The following is a 19,575-nucleotide window of genomic DNA, read 5'->3' as shown; positions in this document are numbered from 1 at the left end:
CGGCCATGGCTCACGGGCCCAGCTGCTCTGTGGCATGTGGGATCTTCCCGGACCGGGGCACGAACCCGTGTCCCCTGCATCAGCAGGCGGACTCTCAACCACTGCGCCACCAGGGAAGCCCAGGAATTATGCTTTTAAATGTTTATTAGATACACTGAATTTACCAGGCAGTTTTAGGTCCTGATTAGATATTTCTGGATTCTTACAGCTTTAAACCTCTAGGAACAAGAGGGGTCAGTCTGAGTCAATACTTTGACAGATTAATGCTATAATATAAAATTTACTTATGTGAACAGTAGTAAAGTAGTTGGAATTCACGGAAGCCTTACTTGTAGTTTCTAATGCATAATTGTGCTTAATTCAGAATTTGTGGTGAATCAAGCAGGCTGAGATGAAGCTTATTTTGGTGTCATCTCTAAAGAAAAGGTTGGTTAAGCTAATCAGTGATGATAAGATTTTGTTTTTTTTTAGGAAACATTTCAACCTTCAAAAAAAACCCAACTCTTTATAAAACTCCCATCAATACCTCAGAAGCATTTGCTCCCAAACAAATCATTCATATGCTGCAAATTAATCACGTCTGTCTCTTCACTGGGTGAACTCTCCAAGGAGAATGCTTACTTATCTAGTTCTTGTTGGCCACTAAACTTGAAAGTGCATTTAAATAGATTCTATACTTGAGGCTTTTTATTAATTCTCACAGGAGTCTTACAAGTTGACCAAAATAAGGAGGTGCATGGCGTGACCATCCACCCAATCTTACATGCATGGGTGAGGAAGAGAAGGAGAGATTTGTAATGGAGATGGATGGATCAGGGCTGGGCCTTGGATTTGAGCACTGGCTTTTCAGGGTAATAATAGCACGAGTCATTTATTCCCCTGGGTCTTGTAACCTCTGCCTGTGATCCGGTGACTTACTATAGAGAGTGATTTCAGCCGTGTTCCTTGGAACCCTTAGTTTGGTTGGAGGTACCTCAAGGCTGCAGGGAAGAATCTCAGTGGGGCAGGGGGTGGTACGTGGGCATGTTCTTCTTTCTAATCTTTTTATTTTGGAGATTTCTAAGATTTCCCCCACCTCCCAAATTTTTTTCCTGCTGAAAAAAAAAAATCTAGGTTGTTTCTAGAGCCCATTCCAGATAAGCAATCTTATAATTCTGTGAATCGTTAATATTTCCCTTACTTGAGTGAGGTTGTCTTGTGTTCCACCAGGTAATAGAGAGTGCATGGAGATTCTGCTGGCAAATAACGTTAACATTGACCAGGAAGTGCCTCACCTTGGAACTCCCCTGTATGTGGCTTGCACCTATCAGAGGCTAGACTGTGTGAAGAAGCTTCTAGAATTAGGTAACTTCCAGAAGTCTTTTCATGAGAAGAACCAGTTAACCTCGTTGGTTTTCCATGGCTTCGGAGGCGAAGTTCTTGTCAGGCTGGACAAAATTCTGACAGCATTTGATACCTAAATGGTTAAAACAACTTCAGAGATGAGTGTCTGTAGTTCTCAGTTCTGTTTCTTTTGATATTGGCTCCATTTACCTGGTATGGTTCTCCTTGGTGGTCTGAAGAGAGAGCAAGAGTCTCTTTCCCATAAATCCTAGGGGAAAACAACCAATTGTATTTCACTGGCTCTTTTTAAGTCACATGCCCATTTCTGAACCAATCATGGTGGCCAAGGGAATACAATATGCAGACTGGCTTAGGCCTAGATTTCAGTGTACCCTGCAGTGGTTGGGCTTCACTGGAAGCACATGAGCTGGGAATCACGGGAGATGGTTCCCCAGAGGGAAATCTAGGTGTGGTTACCAGGAAGATGCTGGCTAGTAAAAACAGCAGACATTTGTCATAGAGTACTTTAGATCAACCCTGCAAAATTAGTTGCTTAATTCTCAAAAGCATGTACAGAAACTGAGAGTCCAGGGAAAAGTAAAAGGTCTTGAAAGTATTATTTGGTTAAAGATTCCCCAAACTTAGCCACTGACGTAAAGGTCGAGATTGTATTAAGAAACTTTAAATAAGAATTTTTGTCTCTAAGATTTTTTTTGTCTTTTTTTTATCCCCTATCATTTACCACTCCCTATAGTAATTCAGAAAACTTTTTTTTCGAGCCCAGAATAATGTAAATACCCAATAAACCTAGCTGTGTCCTTTGCCAAAAAACAAAATAACTATGTAAAAGGAGCTGCAAAGATTTAATTTTCTCTGTCACACAGTTCCTGTGGGAGGGCAAGTGAAGCACTTAAAATAACTAAAAATATCTTTATTCGATACTTTTCTCATCAGAGTGTTTGGAAACAGTAGGCATTGCTGGGGGTCTGAGCTTCAGTCATATATTTTCAAAGATTTGTCACATATGTCATGACGTTTAAGATGTCTTTATCGATGGCTAGCACATCTCAGGCTCGTAGTGTTTCTCCATTAACCTTGGGTGTTGACTTGTGGTCATCTGCTTTGTTAAGGAGCCAATGTTGACCACGGCCAGTGGCTGGACACCCCCCTCCATGCCGCTGCGAAGCAGAACAGTGTGGAAATCATCCACCTGCTGATAGACTACGGGGCTAGCCTCAAGTGCAAAAACGCTCAGGGCAAGAGTGCACTTGATCTGGCAGCTCCGAAAAGCGGCGTGCAGCAGGCGCTTCTGCTCCGGGAAGGTAAGGAAGGGCTGGGCGTCCGTTTCTCTTCCACAGGCACATTTGCCCTCTCTCCTTCCAGTCTCCCCTCTAGACTCTCTTACCCTTTCCTTTGTGTCTTTTTAATTGGGAGTGGCACGTGGGAGGGGGCAAGTCCTAGCATCTCAGAGATGGGATTTTTGTCTGCTGGGCGTATTCACTTATAACAAAGGGACATTTACAGACCACTGGTATGTTGCTTTGTATTTGCATTAACAAGAAAATAATCAGAGAACTTTGGTGAAAGGGCTGGGCTGTCTTATGCATCCTGGCATAAGCACGTGAGTGAGCAGACCAAAACTCTGCTTTGTAATGTTTGGAGGCAGTTCAGGGAAAATGAGAAATACTTGAGTAGAGATGGTCGGGTGGACACACAGTGTGTCTTTCAGAAACTGGACTAAGCGGTGAAGTTGTTTGCCTGTTCTCCAGCTCAGGGAGTAGGTGGGTTTGCGCTCCGCATTGCCCCACGCCCATGTCCACATGGGCTAACGCATCTCTAGACGCTAGAGGAGGGAAGGTGGCATCTACAAGGCTTCATATCCCAGATTCTAAAGAGAACCGTGCTGTGTCCCTACAGAAAGAGAACACTATCTGAGTCTCTTCTGAGCGTTTGTATGCTCGGGAGACTATTAAAGTAATAATAATTATTCAGCTTTCCACGTGTCAGACGCTGAGCTAGGTCTGAAACATAGATTCATCTCACTGAATTCTCAAGACTTTGAAGCCATGAGAACTTTATAGTAACTGGTGCTATCCCAGCTGCAAGCGGGAAATGAGGGGCATGAAGAGATGGGCTTTCAGAAGGTTACACGGCTACTAAAAAGTAGGTCTAGGATGCTAACCAAGGAATAGGATTCCAACTTGCACTCTCTTTTTTATTATTGGAGTATACTTGATTTATAATGTCGTGTTGCAGGTATACAGCACAGTGATTCAGCTATATATGTGTGTGTATGTATATATAAGTATTATGTGTGTGTGTATATATATATCCTTTTTCAGATTCTTTTCCCTTATAGGTTATTACAAAATATTGAGTGTAGGCCCCTGTGCTATACAGTAGGTCCTTGTAGTTTATCTATTTTATATATAGTAGTGTGTATCTGTTAACCCCACAGTCCTAATTTATCCCTCCTTTTCTTCCCCTTTGGTAACCATAAGTTTCCAACGTGCGCTCTTTTTTGTTTTGTTTTGTTTTGTTTTGTTTTGTTTTGTTTTGTTGTTTTTTTGAGGTACGCGGGCCTCTCACTGTTGTGGCCTCTCCCGTTGCGGAGCACAGGCTCCAGACGCGCAGGCTCAGCGGCCATGGCTCACGGGCCCAGCCGCTCCGCGGCATGTGGGATCTTCCCGGACCGGGGCACGAACCCGCGTCCCCCGCATCGGTAGGCGGACTCTCAACCACTGCGCCACCAGGGAAGCCCCAATGTGCACTCTTAATGTTTCGATGCCCCAATCCTGAATCTTCTGAAACAGTTTCTAATGAGGAAGAGTTTAATTTCACTCACCAGTTCCATTTTGTGAAAGTGCCCCCATGTCTTGTATACCTTCCAAGTGGGATGCTTGGTTCAATAGTTTTAGGAATACTCTCCAGACAAGTGCTTCTTAAGCTTCAACGTGTATATGAATCACCTGGGGATCTCCTTAAAATGCAGATTCTGATTCAGGAGCTCTGGGGTGGGGTCCCAGACGCTGCACGGCCACCAGGCTCTCAGGTGAAGCTGATGCCGCCAGTCTGAGGTCACTTTGAGGAAGATGGGTATAGATTATTTCCAAGAGTCTGTGTCATTAATGATTGTTCTTTGATTTGAACGTCTACTGGAAGAATTAGGACCTTCCTTACCGGCTCCCAGTTTGGAAATATGGGACACTTAACAACGATTAGCCGAGAATATGGTTTATAGCAGTTGTCACGTTTCCTGTTTGCTTCCATCAAAAATGTTTCCAGGTCCAGGATTCATATTTCTTCTAAACAAGTTCCTCTGTCTCTGTCTTCATAAATACAGCTGCTTGCTCTAGAAGGATGAACAGCAGCTGTGTCAGAGGTCACTCTGTTGTGTGACAGGAGAGACACTTTGCATTCTCGCTTCCCAAGATTTTAAGGAAGGGCGATGGTCTGCTCCTCCAGGTGGCGTTCTGTCACATGGATGCTCCTTGGCAATATCAATCCAGGTGTCATGCAGCTACTTATTTGCCTGTGTAGTCACCGTTTCTCATGGGGTGCTAGACGCTGTGACGATAGGATTTTCTTGCAAAGGAAAACTTTGTCTAGTCCAGTAATCACATGGATCTACTTGCATCCATCTTTATTGATACAGTCAGGTAAGGAAATAATGGGGCATTATTACAAATGCCCCTGTGTGACACGGATCCCAGCCAAATGCTCAGTCAGCCTATTCACCCATATTTTGGACACTGGTTAGTTTGCTCTCCTTCGGGACTCAAAGCCTTGGTTGGGCACGATGACTCCATGAGACTCCGTGAGACTGAGGTTCAGGGTATGATGGGGTCTAAGTGAGTTGGATCCTTTCTCCAGATCCTCTGCTGAGCTGGGATCCTTGCGAGAATGGAGGTCCCCGCTGAGTGTGAGTGGGGACCCAGCCAGCACCGCCGCATGGGCAGCTAGAGCCAGGAGGTCCCTGTGGCCTGACTGTCAGGCCCCAGCACATCTCCTGACACCGCCTCTGTGACCGCGCGTTTTAATTCCTCCCTCAGGCCCGCCTGCTCTTTCCCAGCTGTGCCGCCTGTGTGTCCGGAAGTGCTTGGGTCGCACCTGTCATCAGACCATCCACAAACTGTATCTGCCGGAGCCACTGGAAAAATTCCTCCTATACCAGTAGTCCCAGCTGTCCACGGGAAGATACTTGGAAATAAACAGGTTGTTGCCTGCTGTACCCAGGGTACCTAGTGTAGACACCCAACAGCTAGACTCCCTAGTGTAACACCCAACAGCTAGACTCTCAAATGAGCTAAGCTAGTTAGAGCACATCCCTGATGGACTGGCACACGTGGGGAATGAAAACTCCTGGTTAGTTTAATGTTCTCTTTAACCAAGGGGCAATCAGAAACTTTTCTGTTTTTAGCTCTTGTTGTTAAGAAACTTTAAAAAATTGTGAAGTAGGGTGAAATTAATAGGCTGTTTTTCAAGATTCATGATCTTTGATTAAGGATCACCATTCTGAATAGCGTGTAGACACATATAAATCTGGGTGGGTAAGATTAGGATGAATATAAGTATTCGAAGATGGGTTCCTGATTTAGTTCTTCCCTTCTTCCCCCTTTCTTTCTTTCCTTCCATGAATAAATCTCTGCTAAAATTTTATTTTCTTGTGTTTTATTTTATATATAAAAAAGCCAAATACTTTAAACCATCACAGTTAATTGAGACTTGCACTTACTGAGGTCCTGGTTGATGTTGATTACACATGGAAACGATAATATTTTGAATATATTAGGTACATTTCATTATTAAAATTAATTTCACTTCTTTTTACTTTTTAAGTGTGACTACAATCCAATTTTCAATTACACATGTAGCTAGCATTATATTTCTGTTAATACTGTTCAGGACCTTTTCTGATTTTCACAACTCTGGAATATCACATAAGTTAATCTTAATCAGTTAACTATTTGGGGATAAAGATTAAATTCTTATTTCACATAATCATCTAAAAACGAATCTTGGTTTTTGGAAAATGTTAAAACATTTTAAACGATAGTATAAAATACTGGAATAAAATTTTCGTGAATGTACATGAAAGGGAAGCTCTTTTCTAATCATAATATCAAAGGCAGAAACTTTAAAGGAAAATACTGATAAATTAAAATACATATGATCGAACATGCAGGAACTGGAGGCTTTCTATCTTCAAAGTGTTCTCAGGAGTGCATTTTTTGGTCAACCTGCATCTTGCTGAATGTCTGAAGTCTGTGTTAAGCCCCAGGATGTCCTAGGGTGTTCAGTCTGTCTAGAAGCCTGCTGTTGCATCCACTTTCTGAAATGTCGGACCATGGATTTCATGAATCGTTTGTACGAACCTCCGAACTCTGGTAGGGGTGTGTGCGTGTGTGAATCACTCACCAGAACCGATCCTTCTGGATCCAGAATGGATGCAGAACAAGTCCAGATCCCTGCATCTTGGGGTTGTGATGTTTTAGCATTTATGATTGGGCATGAGATAGTCTTTAGATTCCCTTTGAGCCTTCCAGTCCATCAAGCTAGAATTAGACCCTCAGATGAATCATCTAGTTTAGATGAGATTATATGGCTTGCTTTTGGGGGTTCTGAGCACTAATATAGATTATTTCATTTTTTTTCAAACGATGTGGAATGTTTTATTCCCCAAGTGGTGTGATTTCTCACAATTTCAGTTATATTTGAAGTGCTTTAGGGTAACTTCTCAATTCATTCATTCAATACATTTTTACTCAGCATCTGTTATGTGCCAGACACGGTTAGAGGCTGTGAAAAAGGCAAGGTCCTTGCCCTCGAAAAGCTTATGTGTTAGTGGAGGCAACAAGGAATGAGCATACACGTGTCATCATGTCAGGAAATAAGAAGAAAAATGAAGGAGATTAGGGTAAAGAGTGATGGTGAGAGCCACTATTTTAGATGAGTTGATTAGGCAAGGTCCCTGGCTGGGTGACAGGATTTTAAAAGAACTATTCATGTGTGTATCTAACATTTATTATTTAATTTTTACTATTAAGGTTTTAGTGACTTTTTTCAGTGTATTTTCAGTACATCATGATGGTTTTTCGTTTGTTTCTTTGCCTGATTTAATATAGCGATCCTGGGCTTCCCTGGTGGCGCAGTGGTTGAGAGGCCACCTGCCGATGCAGGGGACACGGGTTCGTGCCCCGGTCCGGGAGGATCCCACATGCTGCGGAGCGGCTGGGCCCGTGAGCCGTGGCCGCTGAGCTTGTGCGTCCGGAGCCTGTGCTCCACAATGGGAGAGGCCACAACAGTGAGAGGCCTGCGTACCGCAAAAAAAAAAAAAAAAAAAAAAAAAAAAAAAATATATATATATATATATATAGCAATCCTATTACAAAAGTATTTTTTTTAATTGAAGTATAGTTGATTTACACTGTTGTGTTTGTTTCTGGTATACAGCAAAGTGATCCAGTGATACATACATATGTCTATTCCTTTCCATATTCTTTTCCATTATGGTTCATTACAGGATATTGAATATAATTCCCTGGGCTATACAGTGGGTCCTTGTTTATTATCTATTTTATATATAGTAGTGTGTATCTGCTAATCCCAAACTCCTACTTTATCCCTCCCCCACACCCTTTCCCCTTTGGTAACTGTAAGTTTGTTTTCTGTGTCTGAGTCTGTTTCTGTTTCGTAAGTTCATTTGTGTCATATTTTAGATTCCACATACAAGTGATATCATATGGTATTTGTCTTTCTTTGTCTTTCTTCACTTAGTATGATCATCTCTAGGTCCATCCATGTGGCTGCAAATGGCATTATTTCATTCTTTTTTATGGCTGAGTAATATTCCATTGTATATACATACCACATCTTTATCCATTCATCTGTCGATGGACATTTAGGTTGCTTCCATGTCTTGGCTGTTGTAAATAGTGCTGCAGTGAACACTGGGTTGCATGTATCTTCTTAAATCAGAGTTTTCTCCAGATATATGCCCAGGAGTGGGATTACTGGATCATACGGCAACTCTAGTTTTAGTTTTTTAAGGAACCTACATACTATTCTCCATAGTGGCTGTACCAATTTACATTCCCACCGACAGTGTTAGGACTGTTCCCTTTTCTCCACATCCTCTCCAGCATTTATTGTTTGTAGACATTTTGGTGATGGCTCTTCTGACTAGTGTGAGGTGATATCTCATTGTAGTTTTGATTTGCATTTCTCTAATAATTAGCGATGTTGGGCTTCTTTTCACCTGTCTATTGGCCATCTGTATGTCTTCTTTAGAGAAATGTCTATTGAGGTCTTCTGCCCATTTTTTGATTGGGTTGTTTGTTTTTTTGTTATTGAGTTGTATGAGCTGTTTGTATATTTTGGAAATTAAGCACTTGTCGGTTGCATCATTTGCAAATATTTTCTCCCATCCTGTAGATTGTCTTTTCGTTTTGTTTCCTTTGCTGTGCAAAAGCTTATAAGTTTGACTGGGTCTCATTTGTTTATTTTTCCTATAAAAGTATTTTTTGATTCCTGCTTTCCCCACCAAGCATGTTGTAATGATTTTCTAAGTTTCAAACCCTTTGAAACTACCCTTTAAAATTTCTTAGCTATTTCCATATTGTTGGATACTTAGATTATTTCTAATCTCTTGCTATTTTAAATAATACTAGTGTGAACTTCATTTTTTTTTTTTTTTTTGCGGTACGTGGGCCTCTCACTGTTCTGGCCTCTCACTTTGCGGAGCACAGGCTCCGGACATGCAAGCTCAGCGGCCATGGCTCACAGGCCCAGCCGCTCCGAGGCACGTGGGATCTTCCCGGACCAGGGCACGAACCCGTGTCCCCTGCATCGGCAGGCGGACTCTCAACCATTGCGCCACCAGGGAAGCCCTGAACTTCGTTTTTTTATAAATCTTTTAAAATGTTTTTTTGTTTTTTGTTTTTGCGGTACGCGGGCCTCTCACTGTTGTGGCCTTTCCAGTTGTGGAGCACAGGCTCCGGACGCGCAGGCTCAGCGGCCATGGCTCACGAGCCCATGCCGCTCTGTGGCATGTGGGATCTTCCCAGACCGGGGCACGAACCTGTGTCCTTTGCATCGGCAGGCGGACTCTCAACCGCTGCGCCACCAGGGAAGCCCTGAACTTCATTTTTTATAAATCTTTTAAAATGTTTGAATTATTTATTAGATGTTCAGAAGTGATATTTACTGATTAAGAAAACTATTTCAAACAATAGTATAAAATAATTTTAAATGTATATATAATGAATCATTTTAAGGGAAAAGTATTTGCATAGCCAAATACCACATATTATCTGTTCATATGCCATCTGTCTCTCTATACAGACATCTAATATATCTACCTACATACCATGTGTCTGTCTGTCGTCTGTCTGTCCATCCATCATTTATCTAACTGTATCCATCATCTGCCTTGACCCATTATTTAATATTTAAAAAAAATAAGCTTGCCTGTGTCACTTGAAGATGTAAACTTCAACTCTTTGAAAAGGCCATAAATTATTTAAAAGGTTGGGTACGTCATTCAACATCTCTAAGTTTTTGTTCATATTTTATTAAGGAACCATTTCTCCCAAAGTAATCCTCCTCCCTGATATTTCTAATATTGCCATGTCAAACAAACCTGAGGTTTACAGGTAATACTTTTTTCAGTAACAACGCTCATTGCTGAGACAATTTTATGCACTTAACACAAAGAGGAGAGCTGACGCTTCAGAGACATTGCCTGAGAGATGAATCCTTGTCAGGGAAGGGCGCTCTTCGGGGGGGCGGAGGACCTCACGTTTCCTCCCATCACAAATGCTCGCCGGGGGCCGCTCCTGCATGGACGTTTGCATGTGAAATACATCATCTCCTTCCTTTAGCAGAGTCAGTACCAGGACAAGACCCAGGTCACGCTCAAAATAGCAGCTTCATTTTTCAACATGAGTTTAACCTATAAAAAAAATGTATACCAGGTTTTTATTTTCATTTATTGATTTCTTCCCCAGCCATTGTTATATCTTGAAAATCTTTCCGCTTACAGAAAAATTGCAAGAATAATACAATGAATATTTGTACATCCGTCACTTCAGTTCGTCAGTTGATAGGATTTTGCCACATTTGCTTATGTCTTTGTGTGTGTGTGTACGTATGTATGTGTGCAGGTGTGTACACACACCTATATAATGTATATGTATATAAGTAAGCCCATGTATAATGAATACCTATACACATATATTTTTTTAATGAATCATTTGTGAGTAAACTGTCGACATCGTCATTCTTCACCAGGGCTAGGATTAGGAGGAAGTGAGTGAGGCAAAAAATTTAAGGGGGCACCAAAAAATGTAATCATTGGGAGAAAAATTTTAGTGCAATATCAAAAAATACAAATGTTAAGGGAAAAAAATCCCCTGATGACCAAAATATCAAAAAGTTTGATAAAGACAGGCTGCGGTTTGTTTTAGGACCCTGCATAATTGTGCAATGAGAACAGTGTTCCCCATCAGCCCAAGGTCCTGGGACATGGGGCTGCTGGGTTTATGAGGAATGACATCTTGTGAGCAGAGTGGGCAATGTGGGCTTTATATATACTCAAGCTTTTTGACAGTAGGGCTTGTGTTAACTTCTTCTATGTGGTGCAAAACGTGTACATAGGGGAACGCATTTCTCCCCCTGCGTCACGCTCCCGCGCGGCTCCGTACTGACCACTTCAGCGAGCATCTCCTAAGGACACAGCTTCTTTGACATAACTGCGGGTGATGCAGTGATCACACACAGGAAATTTGACATTGATGCACTATGAGTATCCGATATACGTCTGTATTTAAATTTCCATGGTTGTGGCTTTGATGTCTTTTATGTCTTGTCCTCCGCAATCAGGACCCAGTCAAGGATCATCACATTTAACGATCAAGTGTCTTCATTCTCCTTTCATCTTGGAAACCCCCTCCACCACTTTTGTCTTTTACCCCACCCCACTGGCATTTTTGAAGAGTTCAGACTTACTGTTATGGAGACTCTCTCAATTTCGATTTGCCCAGTTGTTTCCTCAAGAATACTGCATTATGCCAGATTTTTTAAAAACACACCCTTGTTTGAATCTTACTGCGCTGGTCGATGGAGTAAGAATGAGTGACAGCTTTCTAAAGTCACGACATCAGCCAGCTCAGCATACGCAGAGCCAGTTAGGCGAGCACGACTCAGATAGGAGTTTCGCACCAAAAGCAGATCATTCCAAATGACCAGAGGAGATGTGCACCTTTAGGTTTTTAAAGGTTTTGTGCTAGAAAGATTGCCAGCTGGATTGACAAGAGGTTTCAGCTCCTGGGCCAACTTCGACTGATTGGAGGTGACTGTCAAGGCTCCCCAAGGCCTCGGGAGGAAAGTCTTATAATCCATGAATGATGTCAGCCATGGACATCTAGGGGTGGGGCAGTGGCTAGTGTTAAGTCTGCACCTGATAAAGAAGACTATGGCCTTACTGCTGCTACAGGCCAGAATTCTTTTTTCTTACCTAACCTGGGCCGAGTTTCCTGAACATGCAGACACACACAGAGACTGACTCGAAGCTGGTAAGATTGTTCTGCTCTTGTGGCTTTTTGTAAGCCAACCTATTTCTCTATAATCCCAGCTCAGATACATGTAATTCAACTTTATCCCCATGTAGATCCTTAAAAATGCATGAACTTCCCTTGTAATGGTTTTCTAATTCCTGACTAGAGCTGCTGTTAAATTGTTAAAAAAAATCAGTTCCCATCCTCCAATGTCCACGGGTGTTGATCAACATTATAAATATAATGAGAAGATAAAATGGTGATTAATTCCCTCCCAGGTACTAAGGCAACAACCTGGAAATCTTCTTTATTGTCATTTTGGGCAATCAAGTTAAATTTGAATATGCAAAAACCTTATCTTCTTGGAATTTAATGAAAAGTAAATAAAGAGTCTCTACTATGAAGATTTTGCTCAGAAAGAATGGAATGGTATCTAGCTTTCCCACTGCACCCCTCTGTTTAACTCCTTGTCAGCAGTCTACATTGGGAGTAAATTTCTCCCTCTCTGCCAAATACAAGTTACATTGTTCTTCAAATCTTTCCTGACGCAGTAGTGAACAATGTATAACGCTTATGGCCTTCTCGGTTAATTCTGCAAATGATAGAGCCGGAGGGCAGTTTGGCAGTGTTTCAATTTTAAGTGAACAGCTTAATTAATAATTGTAGATTCACATGCAGTTGCAAGAAATAATACAGAAAGATCTCCTATAGCTTTGCCCAGTTTCCCCCAATGATAACTTTGTGCAAAACTGTAGTACAGGACTTCCCTGGTTGCACAGTGGTTAAGAATCCTTCTGCCAATGCAGAGGACACGGGTTCAAGCCCTGGTGCGGGAAGATCCCACATGCCTCGGAGCAGCTAAGCCTGTGTGCCACAGCTACTGAGCCTGTGCTCTAGAGCCTGTGAGCCACAACTACTGAAGACTGTGTGCCTAGAGCCCGTGCTCCACAACAAGAGAAACCACTGCAATGAGAAGCCTGTGCACTGCAACGAAGAGTAGCCCCTGCTCTCTGCAACTAGAGAAAGCCTGTGCTCAGCAACGAAGACCCAACAAGCCAAAAATAAATTTAAAAAAACAAAAAAACTGTAGTACGATATCACAACCAGGAAATCAACATTGAGACCATCCATTGATCTCATTTGGGATTCTCGTTTGACTTGTACCCACTCTTTTTTTTTTTTTTTTTTTTTTTTGCGGTACGCGGGCCTCTCACCGTTGCGGCCTCTCCCGTTGCGGAGCACAGGCTCCGGACGCGCAGGCTCAGCGGCCACGGCTCACGGGCCCAGCCGCTCCGCGGCATGTGGGACCTTCCCGGACCGGGGCACGAACCCGTGTCCCCTGCATCGGCAGGCGGACTCTCAACCACTGTGCCACCAGGGAATCCCTGTACCCACTCTTGTGTGTGTCTTTAGTTCCATAGAAATGATCAAGTGTGTATGAGCACAACTTGGACCCAGCATGTCCACTCTTAGGAATCTCGCCTCCAGAAATATTTGCGTATTGTCACTGAACCAAATTTGGGTCCACTCGCCTGTACAGTAAAGCCAATCTACTGACACCAGGTTGTGGTGAAGGAAAGTATAGCGTTTATTGTGGGGCACCAAGCAAGGAGAACGGGTAGCTCATGCTCAAATGACCCAAACTCTCCAATGGCCTTCAGGGGAGGGGTTTTAAAGGCGGTGTGAGGGAGGGCGCTGCAGGTTGCCTGATGAGCTCGTGCACAATTCTTGGATTGGTTGGCATCAAGGTGAAGTTTCGAGCATCATGAACCTTCAGGTTTTGACCAGTCTAGGGTCTACACGCTTGCAGTCAGCAGTTTTCATCTGGTGCAGGTCTGCTTCCTGTAAAAACAGCTTAGGCATGTGTGTCAGACCTTTAGCTGTATCTTTTAGGGAGCTGGGAGTTCAGTGATTCTGCTGGGTAGCTGGTTTATTGTCTAAAGTGTCACCAGTTTCCCCACCCAACATTATAATATTCTTTGTTTCTACATCTTCACATTCCCCAATCATTAACTGTTGAGACAGTCTTTTGAGACTCAGGGAGGCCTGGGAGACTAAAGCAAAAGCCTTTTACTTCAAAGGACAGGGACACAGGGGCTTGTACATGGCTTGAATCCCCCTTGTCTTTGACACCCCTCAGTCTGAGGGGAACAGGTTCAGGACAAGAAAGGGAATAAAATTTTGGACAGAGGTTAATCATAAACTTGGTGGAGGAACTCAGTTTTAGGGGGACTTGGTTTCAATATGTGCACAAAGCCATATGGAGAGATCTATGGACTGCAGTATTTTTGTAGTAGTAAAAGAAAATGGTAACATTCTGCCTCCATCGTTAGGGGAATAATGAAATCCTTTTGGCATGAAATATTTATGGAATGCTATGCAGTAGTAAATAAAGGGACAGAGCTATTCTGCTGAAATGGAAAGATCTTCAAGACAAGTGTAAAAAGCATATAGGATACTCTAATTACAATTATGTGGGAAATGTAAAGGAATAAATGTGTATCCACATACATGTGTGCATGGAGATGCATTTTAAGATATGAAGGACATTCCTCAAACTGTAAACAGTGGCTACCACGTGGGTCAACTGAGGCTTCATAAATCCAAAACAGTAAGGCTGTATCTTTGGCGTTAAAAATAATCTGTAATTATTTCATAGCCAGGCTATGCTTGAGAAGAACTCAGAGACTTCCTGAATAGGGAAGAAAAATCCCTTTCTACCTGGAAGAGAGGAGCTGGGTGCGGGGAGGAGGGGGGTAGTCCGGGGGTGGCCATCAGCCTGAACCAGCACCAAGTGGTGCGGGGAAACAGGGTTTATCTGAAAACACACAGACAAAACCCCAAATGTTCTGTAAAGGCAAATAGGCGGAACCTTCACAAAGTAAAACCTTTTATAACGAATCATTGAAAGATAGCAGCTCTCCTCCAGCGCTCCCTGCCACCCGGCAATCCATTTTTGTTTTTGCGATAGCAACCCCGAATTATTTTGGAGGAGGGTGAGCGGGACATTTAGCGCAACCCTGGCAGTCAGAGGAAGAAAATAGAAGTTCTTTCCAAACGTGCATTTCTGTAACATATAGAGACCTTTTCCTATAAGCAACTCCCGGAACAATTGAAACCACATGTGCGGATGGCCAGGGCGTGCTCTGTAAGTTGCTGTGCAAGCAGTTCGGCAGGGCTGCAGCAAAACCAGCTTTCTCAGCTCCTGGGTTCCGGGGCTTGTCTCAACAGCAAGAAACCCGCAAACAACAACCGGATCCCAGCAGGGGGAACAACGTTGCAGCAGACCAGTGCTTTCCTCCCCGCCCCCGCACACCCCAACCCTGGGCTCTCCCAAAGTTACATACTGTGTTTCCTTCCTGAGGAACCTCAAGGCTTCCTCCCTGATTGGTCTCAGTTTTGGAAAGGACGTGACATCAGCAACTTTGCAGACTTCGGGCTGGGGGGCTGCTGTGGGCTTTGGGCAGCCTCTAGCCAGTTAGGTGGAGAGAGAGCGTGTGTGTACGTGTGTGTGTCTGACCACAGGTAGTATTCAGATCACCCTGCCCTGTTCTGTTCTCTGCCATCTGACCAGGACGGTGCTGCCCAGCCAGTCAAAGCCCTGGAATTTCCCAGGAGCTGGGGGAGCATGGAATTTGGACTTTTCCTGAACAACTGAAGCGGAGCTTGCCCAGCCCAGGAGAGCACCATGGATGGTGAACCGCGGGGCAGCAACGGCAGCAAGCCCCCGAGGCTGGGAGACTCTCCGGACGTCAGGCTCCTTTCCAACCCATTGATGGGGGGTGAGTCTAGGGGCTGGGGAGTCAGCCTGCTGGGGAGGTCGGTTAACGTGCTTAGGAGAGAGGAGAGAAAAGGGTGGGGCAATTTCAGTGACTCCATCTGAGACGTGGCCACGGGGCAGTAACTGGACAGATGTCCACGGCTTGCTGGGATCTGTCTTTCACACGGTTGTTCAAAAATGTGTACACCTCTTTCCGCAGGGTCCTGTGGACCATACCAAGTCAATGATCACCATTTACTCTCCAGGAAAAACTTCAGCTCCAAAGAATTATTCTTTGTGGGTCAAATGTATCATTTACATTACAGTTATTTCTAAATAGGAACATCTTTATTGCTAAAACATTTATTAGAAGGTCTTAGGTATTTGGCATTTAGGTGGGGCTGGGTTTATAAATGATGTTCGAACATTGAGCACTGATTGATTCACTTTAAAAGGAGCCTTTTAAACTTCGGGGAAGTGTCCAACAGGTATGATTCTCACCTGTCTCGTGGTATCTTTGCTAATGTATAGAGCCTCACGCCTCCGGGAAACTGTCATTTCCTCTGAGCACTTAGCAGGTACCTGCTGACTGAAAGGATTGTGAAAAAATGGGTCTAGGCATTAGAGGAGAGATGATTACAGTCAGCGGTCAAAGGGACAAAAAGCAGGGACTCTGCAGTCAGCTAGGACTTACTACTCTCCTACTGTTTAGGTGTTGAAGGGGGAAAAGACAGAAGAAATAAAATACAAAATGCCTTCTCTCGGGTTTCCCTGGTGGCGCAGTGGTCGAGATTGTGCCTGCCGATGCGGGGGACGCGGGTTCGTGCCCCGGTCCGGGAAGATCCCACACGCCGCGGAGCGGCTGGGCCCGTGAGCCATGGCCGCTGAGCCTGCGCGTCCGGAGCCTGTGCTCCGCAACGGGAGAGGCCACAACAGTGAGAGCCCCGCGTACCGGCAGAACAAAAACAAAAACAAAATGCCTTCTCTCTGGCTCACTGAGCAGACAAGACTGCTCATTTATTCCTTCGTTTATCCACTTTGGCTCGTAAAATGAGCAGAGTCCTCAACAGCGAGTAGGATTTGGATCTCCAGAGGCAGACCTGGAGTCATCAGAGATATTGAGCGTGAACTTGGAGCAGCAGAAGGCAGAGTGGCACCAAATTTAACTTTAAAAAAGGGATTTGATAAATACATTTTTAAAGCAGCAAACCAATCAATACGGGGAAGAATCAGTAATGTGGTTGACTTCTCCATGATTATTTTAGTGCAGAGTAGTTTTATGTTTATTTTTATTTTGGCCTGAGAGAGGGGCGCCAGCCGCTTTTCACCGTTTACGGCTTCGAAAGGTCCTAATCCAACCCTGGTTAGGGCTGGGTGGGTGGGCGGCGGCAGCCGGGCATATATTGGGGTGGCCATAAAGTTCGTTCGGGCCTTTCCATACGATCTTATGGAAAAACCTAAACGAACAGTTTGGCCAACCCAGTATATAGCGGACAGTCACAACTGGAGTGCAGTGTCTTGGCCAGTCTAGTGAGAACAAGTTGGGAGAGATGGAACCCGAAAATGAAGCTTCAGAAGCTAAGTGGAGGAGTTTAGCCTTCATGAGCCAGGCAGTTGGGAGCCACTGTTGGTTCTGGAGCGGAGACTTGGCCATAATGAAGACTGTAAGTAGTTAATCTGGTAGCCACATTCAGGATGGATTACGGAGGATTTACGAGATATTCTTGCACTAATCCACTGCTTCTCCAACTCGGATACATCAGCATCACCTGGATGGATTGTTAAACTGCAGCTGGCTGAGCCCCACCCCTTCTGATGCTAGGTCTGGGCGAGGCCTGGGAATCTGTATAACACGCTCCCGGGTGATGCGGATGGTGCCGGTTGGGGACCACACTTTGAGAACCACTGCATGAAGCTGACATCTGGATCAAGCCTCAGAAATGACAGAGAAAGGGAAAATATGGGTGATAATTTCAAAGGAAAGAGAAATCAAGCTATGTTGCTTGATTAAATATTGGGGCTAAAGGAGAGAAGGTGGCCCAATGTGCAAAGTTTTCAAATGTCAGATCAGAGGGCTACACGAGAGAGAAGTTGGGAAGGGGAGCTGGCTTGCGGGCAGAGTGAGGGAGAGAGGAGGAGGACTTCTGTTTTGAACATGAAAGTGCCCAGGGCCCAGCATGATGGGTGGGACACCGGCTGGGGAATGAATACGGGTTGGGAATCACACCTCGGGCTGTTCTGCAGAGGGGCTGGGCTGAAATCCTGGAGAAGGAGACATTGTCTGATGGCTGATTTATGAGAGCCAAGGATGGAGCCCTGGGACAGGCCTCCAGTTGAGGACGTAGGACCAGTAAGTTGGACAGAGAAGCAAGAAGAGACTCAGATGCTGTCATTTCACAGGGACTAAAGGAAGAGAAGTTTTCCAAGAAGCAGGAGTCACAAGGGTGGGTGCCAGGACCCTACCGCTCTCCCAAGTCCTTCTTCTCTACATCTGACCCGCAAACTCCTGCATCCTTCCTTCCACCTGGCCAAGCCGCTGCCCCCATAGAGCCCTCCCAGGCTTCCTGCCCCTCCTTACCCAAGTGGAGGCTCTCTCTCCCTACTGTGTGTCAGTCCTGCCCCTTGGGCAGAACCTCACTGATAGCTGGATTGCCTTTGTTTATGCTTTAGGAGGCTCGCCCTCGGTGAAGTGTGGAATGTGAAACACTCAGAGTGTTTCTGGATGGCGCTGACAGGAAACTCAGCTCAGGTGAAGCATATGCCCTGGCACAGGGCCAGGGCCAGGGGCAAGCCAGGGCCCAGGTGTGGTTGCTCTTGGGGAACTTTGCTGCTCCCACCAGCACTTGCAGGCTTTTCTTTGCCTCCCTCTTCGGAGGAAGGGTGGAAAGGGTATGACAATGGCAACCAACTCTTTATAAACTGTAATTTTTTTTTTTTTTTTTGCGGTACGCGGGCCTCTCACTGTTGTGGCCTCTCCCATTGCGGAGCACAGGCTCCGGATGCGCAGGCTCAGCGGCCATGGCTCACGGGCCCAGCCGCTCCGTGGCATGTGGGATCTTCCCGGACCGGGGCACGAACCCGTGTCCCTTGCATCGGCAGGCGGACTCTCAACCACTGCGCCACGAGGGAAGCCCCCAACTCTTTATAGAGATTTAATTCTTGACTCTTCTGCCCAAGGAGCAGGAAAAGAATGTCTTTGTTTTCCTGAAAATACCTTGTTATGGATTGAATTGTGTCCCCCCACCACCACCAAAAGACAGGCTGAAGTCCTAACCCCCAGTACCTCAGGGTGCCACCTGATTGGAAATAGAGTCATTGCAGGTGTAATTAGTTAAGATGAGGCCCTAGTGGAGTAGGAGGGTCCCTTAATCCAATGACCGGTCCTTATAAGAAGAGGAGAAGAGGCACACAGGGAGAATGCCATGCGATGACAGAGGCAGAGATTGGAAGGATGCATCTGATAAGCCAAGAAACAGCAAAGATGGACACCCACCACCAGCAGAGGTTAGGAAGGATTCGTCCCTAGAGGCTTTGGAAAGAGCCTGGCCCCGATGACACCTCCATTTCAGACTTCTAGCCTTCAGAACTGTGAGACAATGAATTTCTACTGTTTTCAGCCACCCGGGTTGTGGTACCTTGTTATGGCAGCCCTAGGAAACTAATTCACACCTAGTCAGAGAAACTTTGGGAAATACATTGAAGGATAAACTCACAATCTCCCGTAATCACACTGAGTTCTTATTTTTAGTGTCTCTCCTTCAGGTTTTTGCCTGCAGGCTCACACCTGTAGGGAGATCTTCTTCACAAAATTGAGCCCACCCTGTAGGGAGTATTCACATTTAAACAGAAGACGGGCAAGAACAGGCATGGAAAGGAAATCATTTCATTCTCTTAGGGTGGATTTTTAGAAGTGGAGAAAGCATTGCAGTAGACAGG

At 44.6% G+C, this 19,575-nt stretch overlaps 2 protein-coding genes across 4 annotated transcripts in view; both read left to right on the top strand.

Moving 5' to 3' along the window:
- The window catches only part of PIGA (phosphatidylinositol glycan anchor biosynthesis class A), a 42,472-nt gene extending 36,490 nt beyond the window's left edge, over positions 1-5,982 (top strand). Inside the window, exons 5-7 of the mRNA XM_032620270.1 lie at positions 1,210-1,344; positions 2,454-2,645; positions 5,376-5,982. Of these exons, the coding sequence (XP_032476161.1) occupies positions 1,210-1,344; positions 2,454-2,645; positions 5,376-5,500 (452 nt within the window). The 3' untranslated portion in view covers positions 5,501-5,982. The remainder of the gene's footprint in view (positions 1-1,209; positions 1,345-2,453; positions 2,646-5,375) is intronic.
- A 9,560-nt stretch (positions 5,983-15,542) lies between these two features.
- ASB9 (ankyrin repeat and SOCS box containing 9) overlaps positions 15,543-19,575 on the top strand; it is a 41,402-nt gene continuing 37,369 nt past the window's right edge. For all 3 annotated transcript variants that reach the window (XM_032618699.1, XM_032618698.1, XM_032618700.1), the window contains exon 1: positions 15,543-15,661. In XM_032618699.1, coding sequence (XP_032474590.1) covers positions 15,568-15,661 — 94 coding nt within the window. In that variant the 5' untranslated portion in view covers positions 15,543-15,567. The remainder of the gene's footprint in view (positions 15,662-19,575) is intronic.

Source organism: Phocoena sinus, chromosome X (assembly GCF_008692025.1).
Source record: "Phocoena sinus isolate mPhoSin1 chromosome X, mPhoSin1.pri, whole genome shotgun sequence".
NCBI classification, from domain to species: Eukaryota; Metazoa; Chordata; class Mammalia; order Artiodactyla; family Phocoenidae; genus Phocoena; species Phocoena sinus.
Note: the sequence above shows the minus strand (reverse complement) of the source record. Positions and strands in the feature narration are given on the sequence as shown.